Source organism: Conger conger, chromosome 9, assembly GCF_963514075.1.
Source record: "Conger conger chromosome 9, fConCon1.1, whole genome shotgun sequence".
NCBI lineage: Eukaryota > Metazoa > Chordata > Actinopteri > Anguilliformes > Congridae > Conger > Conger conger.
The window spans coordinates 51,408,519-51,425,555 of record NC_083768.1 but is presented as its reverse complement, the minus strand read 5'-3'; the positions used below and the strand labels follow the sequence as shown (position 1 = coordinate 51,425,555).

General features: G+C 39.7%; 2 protein-coding genes across 2 annotated transcripts in view; both read left to right on the top strand.

The window, feature by feature from the left end:
• Nucleotides 1-776, top strand: part of LOC133137233 (CMP-N-acetylneuraminate-beta-galactosamide-alpha-2,3-sialyltransferase 1-like) — a 40,870-nt gene extending 40,094 nt beyond the window's left edge. Inside the window, exon 7 of the mRNA XM_061255370.1 lies at nucleotides 301-776. Coding sequence (XP_061111354.1) covers nucleotides 301-471 — 171 coding nt within the window. The 3' untranslated portion in view covers nucleotides 472-776. The remainder of the gene's footprint in view (nucleotides 1-300) is intronic.
• A 5,555-nt stretch (nucleotides 777-6,331) lies between these two features.
• On the top strand, nucleotides 6,332-16,427 carry parp10 (poly(ADP-ribose) polymerase family member 10). The gene is made up of 11 exons (XM_061256283.1): nucleotides 6,332-6,431; nucleotides 7,543-7,718; nucleotides 7,866-8,111; nucleotides 8,309-8,539; nucleotides 8,792-9,846; nucleotides 12,130-12,342; nucleotides 12,612-12,759; nucleotides 13,017-14,018; nucleotides 14,267-14,400; nucleotides 14,537-14,711; nucleotides 14,896-16,427. The coding sequence occupies exons 2-11, from the start codon at nucleotides 7,547-7,549 to the stop codon at nucleotides 15,192-15,194; spliced, it is 3,675 nt and encodes a 1,224-aa protein (XP_061112267.1). The 5' UTR covers nucleotides 6,332-6,431; nucleotides 7,543-7,546; the 3' UTR covers nucleotides 15,195-16,427.
• Nucleotides 16,428-17,037: the final 610 nt, after the last annotated feature.

Genomic DNA, 17,037 nt, shown 5'->3' with positions numbered 1-17,037 from the left:
AGTAAAGGCTTTTTTACTGTATATGATGTTTTCATGGTGCTTTTAATGCTATCCTTTGGGATTTAATATTAAGTGTTTATTTTGTTTTAGATACAGTAGTAGCCAATATCAAGCCTTGATGGACATTTGTATTCATCTGCCCGTGTCCTATTGTTCTTGTGTGAATACAATAGTAATTATATTGTTGATTTCTAATAAAGGTATTATTTACAGGGTGTTTTTTGTTCATCACTGGAATTCTATTTATGAAATCTATTAAGTTTAACATGAAAATTTCCATCCACTTCCTCTTGGTCCCAGGTGAATGTTTTTGGATTTGGGGCAGACAAGGGAGGAAACTGGCAGCACTACTGGGAAAATAACCTCTTGCACGGCTTCCACCACACAGGACAGCATGATGGAAACCACGAATACATTGTCACCATGCTGCTGGCCTGCAAAAATAAAATCAAGATGTTCAAGGGGAGATAATGGCTCACCACCAAGCAACAATTGGCATGTAAAATCAACACTGTTCAATGGCCTGAAGGTTCTGTTCCGCTGAAAAAATATTATATTTAGCCAAATTTACATTTTTCTGTTTACTGTTGCAGTTTTAACTTTCAGGATAATACCACCTTTTGAATGATTACACTATGTGTATGGTGAAATCAGTATAGTTATTTACCATTTCTATCTTTGGAGTTGATTTTCTGAAAACCTGACTTATAACCTTTTACAATATAACCTGACTTTTTGACTATTTCTCAGTGCATAGTCATCCTATCATTATGAAACTTTGCAAACCTTTACTCCATATCCAGGTGAGTGTTTATTTCTATCCAATTATTTTCTTGTTATAAGCTTTAGGGGCGGGTACAGCATCACAATTCTCATTGTTAGATCCTGAAATGAAAAATCTGACATTTCTAGAAGAATTACTAATGAGCACTGGTAATAAAAAAATTGCTCAAAACTATTTTCAAGCATATCTCATTTAGAATCTGAAAGAATTGTAACAGTTTCTTACTTGGTTCAGATTATAGGCTGTGTAGGAATTTGGTCCTTTGTGAAGTAAAACAAGTAGTCCGATATCAGGTTAGCAACAATGTATTAAGATAGCAAAAATAGTCTTTAATTACAGTATACCGGGTAAAAGCAAGGCAGTTCAATTACAAACTCATGTTACAAAGGAATAAGCTTTTATGCCCCAAACCTCCTGATGTAAAATACAGGTAGTTGTTGCTGATTGGGTCACAGGCAGACGAATACACATTATTTTGAATGCATATGATGTGATCAAGGAAACCAAATGGTCATTGTCAGCAAAGCAGACAGTGAACCCCCCTTGATCATTCAGTATGGGCTTCCTAACCCCCCTTGATTATTCAGTATGATTGAGGTGTTAGGTGACCATCCAAGAACAATGAAGCAGGCAATGTATTCTTCCCTACAGCTGCAACAAAAAGGTTTGAATTTATAATTTCCATCATCTTGAATAAAGTATGCAAATTAGCTAATTTACATATTTTATTGTAATTTCTCTTTTCAAGTCCATACCACACCTTGAAATCCACTGGTGTTAGCACTAGCATCAGTGGCTAGTTTCACCACTAGCTAATGTTTAGCTCAAATTGGCTAACTAAATACAAATACAAAATTAAATGATCTGTGTGGAAAGCGACTATTAAAGCTGTTTTTCATGTACAAACACAAGAGGGAAGCAAGCTAGAAATTCCTGCATAGTCTGCCTTTAATATGCTTTTGGCAAGGAAATTCCAAAGGGCCCGGTCAACCTGCCCTAAGAAAATGTGGTACCAATGGCAAATGTAAGGCACTATTACATTTTGCCTAAAACCTTTTAACCCAAAATAGAAAAATCTAATTTATTTACAGAAGAAAATATAGTGCTGTCTTGAATTTTTGGTGGATTTTTTTCCCACGGTGCATGTATGTAGCTGGGGCAAAAAGCCACTAATTCCGAGTACATCAGACTGGGATACAGGAAGGGCAGAGCCATCCAGCCCCGCTTCATGTTGTGTCTGCATTATAGAGCTAAGTGGTCTGTGTAGCCTACACTTCATGTGTTTCACACTGTGTTGGTCCTGCATAAGCCGCAGAATATGTCACAGCGGTGCGGTCAAAGACACTTCATTTCCGTGGAGAAGGAAGAGACTGTAGAAGTGGCTGGATCTCCTGTCTCCAAAAACAGCTGCACCTTACCAGAAAGCAGGGTGAACGAAGAGGGCTGCAGTTCAAATATAAGTAAGCACTGTGCCAGAAAAGCTCGGCAGGATCCTGGCTCTCCAGAGTAGCGCTCTGGTGGGGGGAGACAAGGTTCCTCGAAATCCCCTGGGAATGGCTTGGGCGGTGGCCGAACTGGCAGTCTGAGAGGAAGCAACGGAGTCCTGGGCCAGTATGATCATGGAAGACATCTGACCAAAGAGATGATGGACAGCCTGCTGTAATGAGTGGATCTCCATTCCGTGCTGCCCCAGACAAATGCCTTAGGCTGTGATGGAGTCTGTTCCATGTTGGCCAGATTGTTCTGTCACGGGCAGGCAATCAGAAACCAAGCACCGACTTGCAAATGGCAGAATATGTAGATTTGTTCAGAATTACAGTCCCAAGTTCAATAGCCAGCAAACAGTAATGACACAGACAAGGCAGTTCATAGTGATTGGACAGGCGATGGTCAGAACGGGATACTGTATCATAGGCTGTTCTAACCCACGTGATACTGCTCACAAGCGCCTATTACGCAAGTACAGTGTAAACATCATGTCTAATTTAACCAGCACATTGTATACTCAGATTAAAAAACTGACCAGGTTTAGAGATTGCTCAACGAGCCAAATAATGTGAGTAATCCCATCTAGATGCCAGCTTCCTCACTGACAGACTTCTTTGTCTGAATTATTTGTTTTAAAGTGTGACAAAGTCATTAGATCGTCTTTACATTTCATTGTCTTTAGAACCTTTTGTTGGTCTGAAAAGTCATTTTGATTGACTTAATTTAATTCTGGTGGCTTTCTGACGCTGGCTGTACACTATATCGGCAGTCTTTTACAATTGTATAATAAGAGCAGAGATTCCATCCTATGATTACAGTGGCATCTGACATCCACGCGCAGAATTTTTTTGCCTGGAAAAAGTTATTCATTACATGACATTAATGGCATTTGGCAGACACTCTTATCCAGAGCGACGTACAGTTGATTAGACTAAGCAGGAGACAATCTTGGAGCAATGCAGGGTTAAGGGCCTTTCTCAAGGGTCCAACGGCTGTGCAGATCTTATTGTGGCTACACCGGGGATCGAACCACCGACTTTGCGTGTCCCAGTCATGTACCTTAACCACTACGCTACCGGCCACCCTTATTCTAAAGGTTTATTTTCTTGCTTTCCTTTTGGACATTAGCTACATTGTTACTAATGGGTGTCTCAGCTTTGGCTACTTATGGGATGCAACGGTTTGAGAGTGGGAGAAAAAGCAATGCCATTTTAACAGTGGAATGAATTAGCCTAGGCTACTTTATCCACATGCAAGTAATAGCTGTTACATGGCACGATTTTGGCTGGAAGTAGCTGACACTGGCTGTGCAGACCTGTGGACTAGTTAGTGTGTAAATCAAGTTAACGATCAGGTACACAAGTGTGCAATTTCAGACACAGCCACTGGCAATCTTCCGTCAGAGGCAAAGATTCACTGAATTGGCCATCTGAGTGTATGCCAGACTGAGATATCGAAGACAGATTTTGGCTCACAACGAATGATTTCCTCTATGATTTTGAAATTTTTGACTGCGGCTGCAGAATCCTGGTAAAAATCACACAGTGTATACCCAGCTTGAGTAGTAGTCTGAAAAGTCATTTTGCTTATAATGTTAATGCAATATGTATTGCTGGCAAATCAGTGTACATGTATATATAAATGTTAAATGTTAAATCTTTTATTAATATTATTTTTTTAATATAAAAAAAGTATCTATTTTTGTTTTTTGTGTGTTTTTATGCCAATGTCAAGCCTTTGAATTATCTTTTTATATAAAATGCGCAATATAAATAAACTTGCCTTGCCTTGAAACAACATCATCACCTGTACCTTATGGAAACAAGTTGACTACGCATTTACCACCCTGAAGGGCAGTTATTTCCTCATAACTGACGTGTTCATATGGTATTATCCCGCTTAAAGCACGGCTAACTTGCCAAAGTAATGGAGCGATGATTGATGTATTTCAAAACAAATGCAATAATTGAAACACAATGGTAACGGGAGAATAAATAGTCCCTGTAGGTGAGAAAAAAATGTTTCAAGCAGCCTAAAATCGCCTGCTGTGACTAAAACCAAACAAAAGTTCGCTAGCTCACCATTGCCGAAAGGAAATACAACGTTAGGCAATTAACTAACGTTCGCTCACAAAAAAATAATGGAAAGTGATTTATCGAAAATTGACGGTGTATTCCAGACTTTAGTGGCATGCAACTGGACGGAGTACGGCTGACCCTTTCCATTTTGAACTGGAACATAGAAACACCTCAGTATTCCGTTGAGTTTTGTATATGTTTTAGCCACCTGGTGCGATCCGTGTCCAAGTATATTTCTCTGCGCTCGTGGCACTGCTTGTTGTTTTTCTGATCACAGCCCGTAAAAGTTTCATTCAAGTTATTTCATTGCCTAACCGCTCAGTTACATTATGTTTGAAAGATACTTTGCACTGTTGGTTATATTTCCAACAGTGCAAAGTAACTCAATATGTAACCTACAGTTGCCCGTATTTATATCTTTGGATATTTTAGCTGGGGGAAAAAATCTAGACACCTGTACAATCTGTTCTCATTATCAGGGCCATAGAAAATGAATGATCGCCGACAAGACACGTCTCGGCCAAGCAGAATTCCGTATTTGCTTGGACAGCACATCTGGAAACCCCTGTCTGCCTTGAAATTTCTGCCTGGGAGAGACTTGCTCATGCAGTATAACTACCTTGTTTCTTGTTGCTATGCTCAGTCTTGCCATGGTGTATGACTTCTGACATTAAACTGTCTTCAGCAAGCTCACCTTGGAAGCAGAGTTTGGCTGTGCCTCACCCAGTTTTAACCCTCCTATACAGCTGTTTCTGTTTCAGTTAATGATTGTGTTGCAACCTTCATATTAAATTGATGATCATTAGCTCCTGTTTGGTATAATTGGTTAATCACACACCTGACTGTATGCCTCCAAAATCCCTGATGTTGTGCAAGTGTACCTAGAATAATTGATGCTGGTTTGAAGGCAAAGTGTGGTCACACCAAATATTGATTTGATTTGGATTTTTCTTCTGTTCACTCACTTTGCATTTTGTTAATTGATAAAAATGAACTATTAACATAGTAATGCAGATAAAAATAACTCCAATAATGTACCGTAAATCACAAACACTTGTGTGACCAGTGACCACACTTCTGTGCAGATCCTCAGACCGCTAAATCTTACGGCAATCTGTGTCTGTGTTATCTCAAACTGGTTTCATGAACATTACAATGAGTGCAATGTTCTTCAGTGGCGGATCTGAATTCTGAATCCGAAGCTTTTGGGATATGGTAGAACAGGAGATGTGTAGCTGACAAATCTGCAGAAATTGCATGATACAATCATGTGAACATGGATCCAAATCTCAAAGAAGTGGAGCCCATGCCACAAAGTATTGAGGCTGTTTTGAAGGCAAAGGGAGGCCCTATAAAAGTATTAGTATTGGGTTCCTAATAAAATGCTCAGTGACGCTATATATGGTTTTATTAAAGCACACCATTATCTAATGAGTTATATAGCATTGAAATATTTTATTTGTCTATTTATTTTATCAGAGAGCGACAACAATTTGCACAACTTCTGTGGAATGGCCCATATATACATTTTGGTAACCACATCAAGGTTTATTCTATCCATTAAGTTGATTTTCAAGTCAGATCACCTCTCAAGATTAAATTTTAAGATCTTAAATTAAGGGAAGAAATTTGCCCTTGTATTTAAATATCCAAGATATATGCATTTCCCACTTAAAAATGGTGAGGCTCTCCGGGATACATCTTGCTATGAACTGGCATAGATGTGCTATGATACATCTTGCTATTCGCTGAAGCGAACAGGGAAGGTGATAAAGGGGGTCCTCTTCCTGTACCCCTACTTAACGGGAAAGAGTATTCCATTTGTATATACTTGTGTCTTAGGCAATTTATAGATTGTATTTAATCATATCGATAAATTGAATTGGGCCCGCCCCTTGCTGAAGTTCGCTGCTCACTGCCACCGGCTGTTCTTGAGAGCGCAGTCGAAAAAGAAAAAAGAAAAAGAGAGCGCAGTCGGAGTGCAGTGCACTTGTGTACCAGGAAGTCAGTCAGCACAATAACATTTCCGTGTTTAGCTAGCTACAACCATGACAGTGACGTGCATGCTGAAAATCTTTCAGGTAAATTAATCAAATATTTCTCAAATTGCGCTTCCATGTAGCTGCCTATGAGATGTTGTAAACGACAATTCGAAATTAGACCTGCTAGCATATCTTTTGTCAAGACAAAGTAGCTAGTTAGGGTACCTACGCAAGTAACGTTGCTTGTGATGCAGCTAGCAAACCTTAGCTAGTTTCATTTTCTATTTTCTGAAATGTAGTATACGAATTTGTGAACGAAACCGCGGAACTGTATTCACATAGTTCTAACTAAATATATTGCTCCAGTCGGGTTAGTTGGCAACATTAACTAATCCCAAGTAAATACTTATGTAGCTATACAGATCATTTAGATATTGAATTTGCTAGCGAGCTAGCCGGTCTCGCTAGTTTGCTCAGTTCGAGGTGTTGCTAGCTGCGTGTTTTCAATTTTTGCCAATTTGGATTGATTAACAATTACATTCAGGTAAATTACTGGAAGTCAATCGAAATCTAAATCTCTCAACAAATGTACATTCTAGATTAATTTAGACTAGCAGCATAGCCAGAACTATATGAAATAATTTGTACGCCTAGCTAGATATGCGAAAAAGTTATCGTGATTAGCGTAAATTTATGAACGGCCAGGGCCTTAGCTAGGTACTTTAACATAGCTGGTCAGCACTTGGTCAGTAGCTCGCTTCAACGTAAATAAGCGGAACCCCAAACTACTACTACTGAATTTCCGTCTGCTTTTCATTTAAACGTAGTATACTAAGCATACGATTTTCTACGTTTGGGTGTTACGCAACGTTGTAGAAAAATGACGTCTGACCGCGAATAATCTCTTAGTCTACGTTACTTGTTTACATTCTGGACAGGTATGGCTTCAAGTGAAGTCTATAGCTGTTAACTGTCGTAGCCCTTTCGACAGTGGTGTTGCGTTGTCCTATAATTTCTCATTACTATGAATTGTGTAACCACGGCGGCACAATTATAGCTATCGGGAAATACAATATTTTGAAAGTACTAAAGGGTAACAGCAAAAGATTTCCATTGAAGGCACATCTGCTCCGAATTATTCAGGATTTTTTCACGGGAAGAAAAAATTGTAAGACAATGTAATTAAAAAAAATGTTTATCTTTTATCAAGAAACATGTCTGAGGAAATCCTGGAGGACCGGACTGTTGAGGTGTCCGAAATACCTGCCGCAGTTGAGGATGAATTCTTGGGGTTGTACTTTGAAAACAAGCGTTCTGGAGGGGGACCACTGTTGTCTCTGAACAGGAGAGGTAGCTGTGCAGTGTTGGTATTCGAAGAAGCAGAGGGTAAGTCATATAATATTAATGTTATTAAATGAATACTGTGACATGTATGGGTGGTTGACTAAAGGGAATATCTTGTATTTTGCAAGCTATAGTTTAAAATATAATTTCACTTATTGGCATTTGCACCTTTCACTGTCTTTTTCACAGTTGCTGCAAGGGTTTTAGCCAAAGAACGCCATGTGCTGCAGGGTTTTTTGCTTACAGTTAGAAAGCAAGCCCTTAAGGATCCTGGGAAGTTGCTGCTCCGTGGGATGCACCCCAGCACCAACCTGGAGTTGCTGGAGCTATATGTGGAGAACGTCACTGGGATGAAAGATGGAGACTACACGTTATACCCTTCCAAAGGGAAAGACTTGGCGCTGATTCATTTTCACAAACCAATCTCAAAGGAAGGTTTGTAACAGCCATTTTCCTTCAAAATAATGATTAAACAAATAAACATAAACAGAGGGAACACATTTTATATGATAACATATTGAAATTGTACCTATTTGTGTAATATTGGTACTGTAAATACAGGCACTATATGAAGACACTGTAAAATTATGTTGTGAATGACATGTGGTAAATGTTCTGATTTTTCTGGATAGAAATTCAAAGATTGGCTACAAAAATCAGTGCAAAGCTTTTGGATGGAGCCACAATTCACCTGGAACAGATCAACCAGACAAATGGCATTTTGGTGGAGAACTTTGCTCCCAGTACCACTGAAGATTTGCTCACTCTTTATTTTGAGAATAGATGTGGGGGTGGGGGGAAGGTGAAGGAAGTCAACATGATGTCAGCTGGGAGAGCCAAAGTCAACTTTGTGGACTTTGAAAGTAAGATGCTTCATAATTTCAATTTGAAGGGGGCTTAAATTAACTTGAGTCTTATTCAATCGTTGTTTATTTACACCAATCTTTCTATGATCTTGTGAACATATTTTATCTCATACAGAATAATGTGGGTAGCATTTTATGTGTTATAAATTATATGCTGTTCAAATCAATAATTTTACATTATGCTTTATCAGTGGAAGCAGTAGTGATTTTAGTGTGGATTTCTACTAATTTACTACTTTCATTTTACAGCTGTGGAACACATACTGAGACAGACCCACAAACTGGAGAACTGTAATTTGAACATCCAACCTTACTATGACTTCATGGAAAGAAAAGCGAACCCACAATCTTTGAGCCCTCTGAATGGTACTGGGGAAGTGAGCGATAATGTAGAAAATGTGCTCTCAAGCAGTCTTGGTAGAGAAGAGAGTCCTCTCATAGCGATGGATACATCGGTTTCAGAAATCCATCCCTCCTCAGTATGGGGAGTGGAAACAGTAGGAAGGGCTATGGATCGGGTTGCCCCAGCTCCAGGGACCGGAGCAGCTGAACCAAACAAGGAGAACATTCTACCCGGTGAACCTTCTACACCTTTTTCTGGTATAATTTCCATGCCAGACCCAATGAAACTCAGCCTGTTGAAAAGTAGCCTTCTCTTCCAAGACCTCCAAAAGTCTCATTCTAGCTTTGACATCAGAATCACGGACAGTGCTGTGAAGATCTCTGGGCCAAGCCAACCTGGTGTCGAACAGCTGAAGAGTCAAATCCTTGAGTTCCTCATTGGAATTGCACAGGCAAATCTACTCTTTGACGAGGAGAAGATGAGACTACTTGTTAGGGAAGAGGTGAAAGGCAGACTACTGGAGCATCTGAAAGAGCAGGGCCTGCCATCCATGTACACAGTGTCGGATTGCATGGTCACAGTCACGTCATCGTCTCTGGAGGCAGTGGATGAAGCCTGTAAATGTATCAAGTCTTTGATTTGTGAATTCAACATAGTAATCGCCCCAGAATACGAGTGCATGCTATATTCCAAGGAGTGGTTTGTATTCTTAGATTCTTTGGGGTTCTGCTCTGTCACCAACAGCGAAGAACACATTAAAGTTGTGACTCTGGCAGGTATGGAGAATGAGAAGAAGGACAGTATCATTGGCTTTCTTAGCACGCCTATCCAAGTGGAGACTGTGATTACCATGGAGCCTGGGATGCTGAAATACATTCAGATCCACTGTCACCAACTATTGGCCGACATGGAACCAGTCTCGATATTTCCATTGGAATCGGAAGACGTCACTGGATTTAGAGTATGTGTTTTATCTTGTAAGGGATTATCATGCCTTCATAGTGTCTTCAAGTATCAAGGATGGTGTAGTAGAAGGTTTCATAATTGTTTTATTTCATACTTATTCAGTTAAATGGATATTTTATCATTCTGTGAAAAATCTACCAGAGGTGTTACAGTTGACCACTACAATTTTGCTCAGACTAAATGTTCTTTATATATTCAATAAATAAGGAAAATAAGACGAAAGAAGATCCTTATTGTTCATGATGATAAATCTTACATTATTGACTTTGAAATAATGGAGGAATATTATGAAAATTGGACTAATCTGAAACTAGATAGAAAATTGTGTCAGACTACACATTTTCAGGTTTTTCCCTGCTTTATTGCCAAATGATGCTCCAAAATTGACATAAACCCCAGTTACCACCCCCTCCTCCTCTTTAAGAGCCAGCATCTCTAGAATGACAAATCCAATGATGCTAATGTTTTGAATGTTCATTATGAAATATATAAAGAATATTTAGACGAAATTTGAGCAAAATTGGAGTGGTGAACTCCCACACTTCTGTTAGATTTTTTTACAGAATTACCCATTTAAAGTATATCAATGTTGCAGTCAGGTAGTTTAATCAAGTAATAGGTAGTGTTGTCTTAAGGTGTGATCACTGTTCAGCTCAGTTGGTGGACTGCATTGAGAAGAAAGGCCACTTGCCGACATACGGTCCCCTCCAAAAGTATTGGAACAGCAAGGCCAATTCCTTTGTTTTTGCAATACACTATACATTTGGGGTTGACATTTAAAAGATGAGAAAATGAGGAATTTCAGCTTTTATTTCCTGGTATTTACACCTAGATGTGTTAAACTACTGAGAACATAGCACCTTTGGTATCAGACCATCAATTCTTAAGGTAATCAAAGGTTTTGGAACAGACTATTTGAGTTCATGAAAGTACACTTGATTTTTTGTAGAATATCCCATGCTAGCTATAAATGCATTAAGCCTGCGACCCATTAACATCACCAAACTGTTGCATTCTTCTTTGTGATGCTTTTACAGCAACCTCTTTCAGTTGTTTGTTTCAGGGTTTTTCCCCTTCAATCTCCTCTTCAGGAGGTGAAATGCATGCTCAATTGGGTTCAGGTCTGGTGATTGACTTGGCCAGTCTAAAACCTTCTACTTTTTCTCCCTAATGAAGTCCTTTGTGTTGGCAGTGTGTTTTGGATCATTGTCTTCCTGCATAATGAAGTGCCTCACAGTTAGTTTGGATGCATTTCTCCATAAGTTGGCAGATAGAAAATATTTTTGTAGATTCATCCTGCTTCTACTGTCATGAGTTACATCATCAATGAAGATTAGTGAGCCCACTCCAGAAGCAGCCATGCAAGCCCAAGTCATGGCACTTCTTCCATTGTGCTTCACAGATGAGCTTGTATGTTTTGGATGAGCGGATCCCTTCTTTCTTCACACTTTGGCCTTTCCGTCACTTTGGTAGAGGTTAGTCTTGGTCTCATCAGTCCATAAAATGTTGTTCCACTTTTGTGGCTCATCTCTGTACTTCTTTCCAAATCATAATCTCGCCTTCTGATTCTTACTACTGATGAGTGGCTTGCCTCTTGTGGTATATCCTCCATATTGCTGCTCTCTAAGTTTTCTTTGAACAGTTGATTGAGACCTTCACCCCTGCCCTGTGGAGATTTTGTGATGTCTTTCTCATGTTTTTGGGTTTTTCTTCACAGTGCTGTTGTTTTCCTTGGTCGAACTGTTGCTCTGTACGCCGGTGGTGTCTTTCTTTTTCAGGACATTCCAAGTTGTTGTACAAGCTATCGCCAATGGCTTTATCTTGGTTTCTTTTCGAACACAAATGCAGTCTTCACAGGAAAAACCCAAGGCTAAAACCAAGAGGAGACATTCAGAACTATCCAATCAATCTAACAGGACACATCTGGGCAACAAGAAACACCTGTCAGTCACATGTTTCGATACTTTTGCTAACCAAAAAATTGGGTGGTCTGATGCAAAAGGTGATATGTTCTAATTTGTTTAACAAATGCTGATAATAATACCAGGAGGTGTATGGTAAAAACAAAGGAATTGACCTTGCTGTTCCAATACTTTTGGAGGAGACTGCATGTTGAATGCATGTGCTTAGTTGTGCTCTCTTGAATCAACCGGGGGATATTTCAGTATTTGGGACAGGCCTATGAATACAGCTGGCTATTCCAAATTTGGAGGCATAGGAAAAGATTCTCTATGAGAAATCGGTTTCTTTGTGGTGCTGACATTATAATGGTTTACAGTTGCATGGGATCGCAAATGCCTGCCAGAATGTGGATGAGATTCTGCGAAGTGTGGTTAGCTCAGTGCTTACCAGAACCATAACCGTAAACCAGCCTGGCGTGTCCCGTTTCCTGGTTGAGGAAGAGGGAACCAGCATCCTTGCAGAAATGCAGACCAAATTTCAGGTTTACATCAGCATGGAGAAAGTCCGCTGGGAACCTCTGGAAGACCAGGTGACCCAGTCCTTCTCAGCCATGATTCATAGTAAACTTCAGGTTTTATTTATTATTATTATTATTATTATTATTATTATTATGTTGATTTAAAAATATTTTTTGCGTTTAGTAATATCGCCACTTTGCACTTAAGAGACCCCATAATTTAGGGCAGCATACATTTTACATCGACAAAAGGACTAACCACAAGTTACATTCTCAGGCTGCCAGGAAAATCTATTTGAGTATGGGCTTGTTTACCTGCTAATTTCTCATTTTTCACCCAGGACATCTTTGAATTGGCATGGAAATTGACATCCCAGCAAAACTTTCAGAGAAGTTCCTCAGCCAGCAACCATGGTTCTGTTCAACCTCTGAGTCCATCTTTAAACAGGACTGATGTTAATTCTAATGATGTCAATGGTGCGGACAGAGGTCTGTAGGTCAAGAGATGTGTTCCCTTTGTCAAAGTGCACAGACATTTATTGTTTTTAATGTTTAATATCTCACATTGTTTTTTTTGGGTTTTTTTTCAAATGTGCTAATGTGAAAGGAGGATGACATAAAACAATCATAACTCATAAATTGGATTTCACAAATACATTTATTGAATGTCTAAATCAATGCTCTTGATGGAATTGGCTGTTTAACTGGTGTTTCTGTAGTATTTATTTATGAATGTATTATTACAGATCTAATCGAGAAGGCAAAGAAGCTCGTCTCAGTCATTGATCCAACACAAGATCTGGACAAAGAGGATTTGTACACTGCTCCCGAACCTATGGCTCACAGTTCATCCAGTGACACAGACAACCAGGCGAATGACTCTGCCATGTCTGTGGAAGAGGCACTGCGGCCTACGCCAGAAGGAGTGGGTAATGAAGAGCTACAGGTAGAAGAAGCGATGGCCTGTGCCAATCGCCACTCCCTGGAGGCTGGAATGACACAAACAGACCTTGAGGAGGATGCTATGCTGTCCTTAGCAATACAGTACTCCATGGAACACTGCAGCCAAGCAGAAGATGCAGACGAGGAACTGCAAAAAGCTATTGAAATGTCTAAGAAAGAAATACGGCACGATAACACCACTGATTTGCAGCTTGAACAAGCCATCCAAATCTCGCTCCAGGATGCCATTAAAGCAGCCAACACTGCTGTAATTCGTGTGTTCGCTGGCTATAACCATGACCTCATCAGAGTGGACATTGCCCTTGGGAAGAAGGTCAGCTTGAGGCAGTGCCAGGAGAAGGTGGAGCACAAGTGCCTTAAGTGCCTGTCCGAGCACCAAAAGAAATGTGTGAATCTCATCCGAAGGAAACATGCAGTGGAAATTCACATCCAGGGAACCACCGCCACAGTCTCAGGGTTTAAGGACTATGTCTTGGAAGCAGTTGCTGACCTGAAGAAGCTGCTGAACAAGATTTCGAACATGGAGTCTGATTCAGAAATTTTGCGTAATGTGGAGTGGGTATGGCATGACTCAAAGTCACAGCAAACACCGTACCCTCCCGATGCAACTGTTTTTATAGAAAATGCCTGGAAAATGAGGCAGAAGAAGATTGAGATTGTATTTGATGATAGACCTTACAGTATTGACTTAGAAAAAATGGAGGAATATAACATTTCCTCTGGGACGTTTGTTCGTATTGAGAGGAAAATCCTGAGTTCCATGGACTTTAATATGGACATTCCAGGTGCAGTAAAACTTTTCTCAGTGATTTGCCTCATACATACTATACATCCTGATTATACATAGCGTAATTGAATGCTTCAAGATTTCATTTAAGATCCAGTGTTATCAATCCATTGAACTAGACATTATATTGATGTAATAACTAATGGAATAACTAAAACTCCATACTCATAGCCTTTGGCATGGGTATGTTTATTTTATTTTTACACCTCGACTGTTTTAATAATACTGCCCAATCTTCTCGGTCAGATGATGATTTCAGCCTCTTATCCAACCTGCCTGAAGCATCCAGAGTTGACGAGGACTCCGATGAGTTCCAGAATGTTGTCAGAGAGTTTTACGACAGTATTCAGGAATACCACAACAAAATAAAAATCATAAAGGTATGATTTTGGGCCCATCTCAAAATGTGCACTATGTCCCCAATTTTGAAGATCTACAACCATGTTAAAGACTGAACTGTCCAGTGTATTGTGAAATCCAAAGTTGTATAACTCCTACTTTTTGACTGATTGACAGGTGGACAAACTTACAAATGCGCTTCTTTACAATCAGTACAAGTTAAAAAAGGCCAGCATGCTACAGAGTGGCACTGGCCCAGAGGTGGAGAGAACTCTATACCATGGAACAAGTGAAACAAGTGTGAAAGAGATCTGTGTTCATGGTTTCAACAGAAGCTTCTGTGGGAAGAACGGTATGAAAATACAAACTGCCAGTGTTACATTTTAGTTCATTGATTCGATGTTTGGTTGTATGCAAAGGTTAGATAAGGTTTCACGTGTAGTATTTTTCTTTCTGGAATTCATAAATAGACAGTAGAAATAGAAGTTTGTTTTTTCATTGTGCTCATCTGATGACTTTGTGGTTTCTTTCCGCAGCTACTGTGTATGGCCAAGGGGTCTACTTTGCAGTGAATTCATCTGTGTCTGTCTCAGACCAATACTCCCCACCCAATGCTGATGGACACAAGTATGTGTTTGTGACAAAAGTGCTAACAGGAGACTTTACCCAGGGAAAGCATGAAATGAAGACTGCACCCCTGAAAGAGAACTCTGACATTCCCTTAAGATACCACAGTGTGGTAGACAACGAGAACTCGCCAACCCTATTTGTCATCTTCAATGACACGCAGGCCTACCCAGAATACCTTATCACATGTAAGAAAATCCGTGGCTGAGGCAATTTTATTGTTATTCGCAAGTGTGATTTATGGAAATTAAAATAAGTGCTTTAAGTATTCAAGATCATTACAAGCAGTTTTTCATGTGTAACAAAGTTTACATTCAGATACATGGGGAGGAAAATTAGGGGTAATCCTGCAAAGTAATTTTTGATTAATTTTTATTTTTACAACTATTTCTTTGGTTGTTTTACATTATGTTGTGTGTTTTGAGCTAAAAATTTCTTGGATGCACTGTGCTTTCTTTGATTGGCTGACATTTTCCTTTGCATCAGAACCTATGACAGTTTTTAATCACAGTAAATGCTTTCATAACAATCAAGAAGTTGCCATGAAGATGGACTTCTTCAGAATGTAGACTCAGTGAGCACTTTCGGGTAGACCTCTTCACCAGCTTGTAAATGCAAATATTTAATCAGCCAATCATGTGGCAGTAAGTGAATGCATAAAAGCATGCAGACGTGGTCAAGAGTTTCAGCTGTTTTTCAGACCAAGTGTTAGAATGGGGAAGAGATGTGATTTAAGTGATTTTGACCGTCGAATGGTTGTTGTTGCTAGACTGGGTGATTTGAGTAACTGCTGATCTCCTGAGATTTTCATGCACAACACTCTCTAGAGTTTGCAGAGATAGTGCAAAAAAACAAAAAACATCCTGCGAGCAGCAGTTTTGTGGACAAAAACATGTTGTTAATGAGAAAGGTCAGAGGAGAAGGGCCAGACTGGTTGAAGCTGACAGGAAGGTGACAGTAACACAAATAACCATGCATTACAGTGCTATGCAGAAGAGCATCTCTGAACACTCAATGCGTTAAAACACTAAGTGGATAGGGTACAGCAGCAGAAGACTTGAGTCTAAAAAAATAAGTCTAATAAATACCCGATAAAGTGCTCACTTAGTGTATATCCCAAAGATATGTGCATGAGGAATACTGTGACTAAAATGTATCAAAATATTTGGAGTATTCCTAGCCTAGATTTTCTGCAACATACATGTTAGCTCTAACAGACCAGAATAGTAATGTGATGCACATATTGGAAATTGCAAATGAATGTGAAGCATAATATTTTAATGAGGATACTTACTTAATAGCTGTCATTCAGTCATAAATCAGTGAGATCATAATCAGTAAAGTACTATTTAATTCTTTAATTTCTTTTCTCTCTTGGTTTGTGAATAGATCTGTGGTTTCCTTGAAATTTGTGTAATTAAATGAGCGGTCATTTATCTTATTCATTGAGTCTTGTTTTTTGAGTAAATGTAAGAATTGTCATGTTGAAGACATCAAGGCTATTAAAAGGGTTTGGTTGGGTTGCTTTGGATATTTCGAGTAAACAATTTAGGCGGCACGGATGGTGCAGTGGGTAGCACTGCCGCCTCACAGCAAGGAGGTCCTGGGTTCGAATCCCCGTCGGCCGGGGCCTCTCTGTCGGAGTTTGCATGTTCTCCCCGTGTCTGCATGGGTTTCCTCCGGGTACTCCGGTTTCCTCCCACAGTCCAAAGACATGCAGGTTAGGCTGATTGGAGAGTCTAAATTGCCCGTAGGTATGAGTGTGTGAGTGTGTGAGTGAATGGTGTGTGTGCCCTGCGATGGACTGGCGACCTGTCCAGGGTGTATTCCTGCCTTTCGCCCAATGTATGCTGGGATAGGCTCCAGCCCCCCTGCGACCCTGTTCAGGATAAGCGGGTTCAGATAATGGATGGATGGATGGAGTAAACAATTTAAACATGGACTTTAAATGAAATTCAGATATGATAAAGGGAATTAAATAAAGGCTATGGAATGGTAGATGAAATTATTAAAGCATACTGATTGGAGGATTTGCACTTTCTCGAATTGCA

Excerpts from the sequence above, each read along its gene's own strand:
- parp10 (XM_061256283.1), top strand. The coding sequence starts at position 7,547 with ATGTCTGAGGAAATCCTGGAGGACCGGACTGTTGAGGTGTCCGAAATA. Across the intron at positions 12,343-12,611 it reads GGGAACCTCTGGAAGACCAG|GACATCTTTGAATTGGCATG; the intron begins GTGACCCAGTCC and ends TTTTTCACCCAG. Across the intron at positions 14,401-14,536 it reads ACAAAATAAAAATCATAAAG|GTGGACAAACTTACAAATGC; the intron begins GTATGATTTTGG and ends ACTGATTGACAG.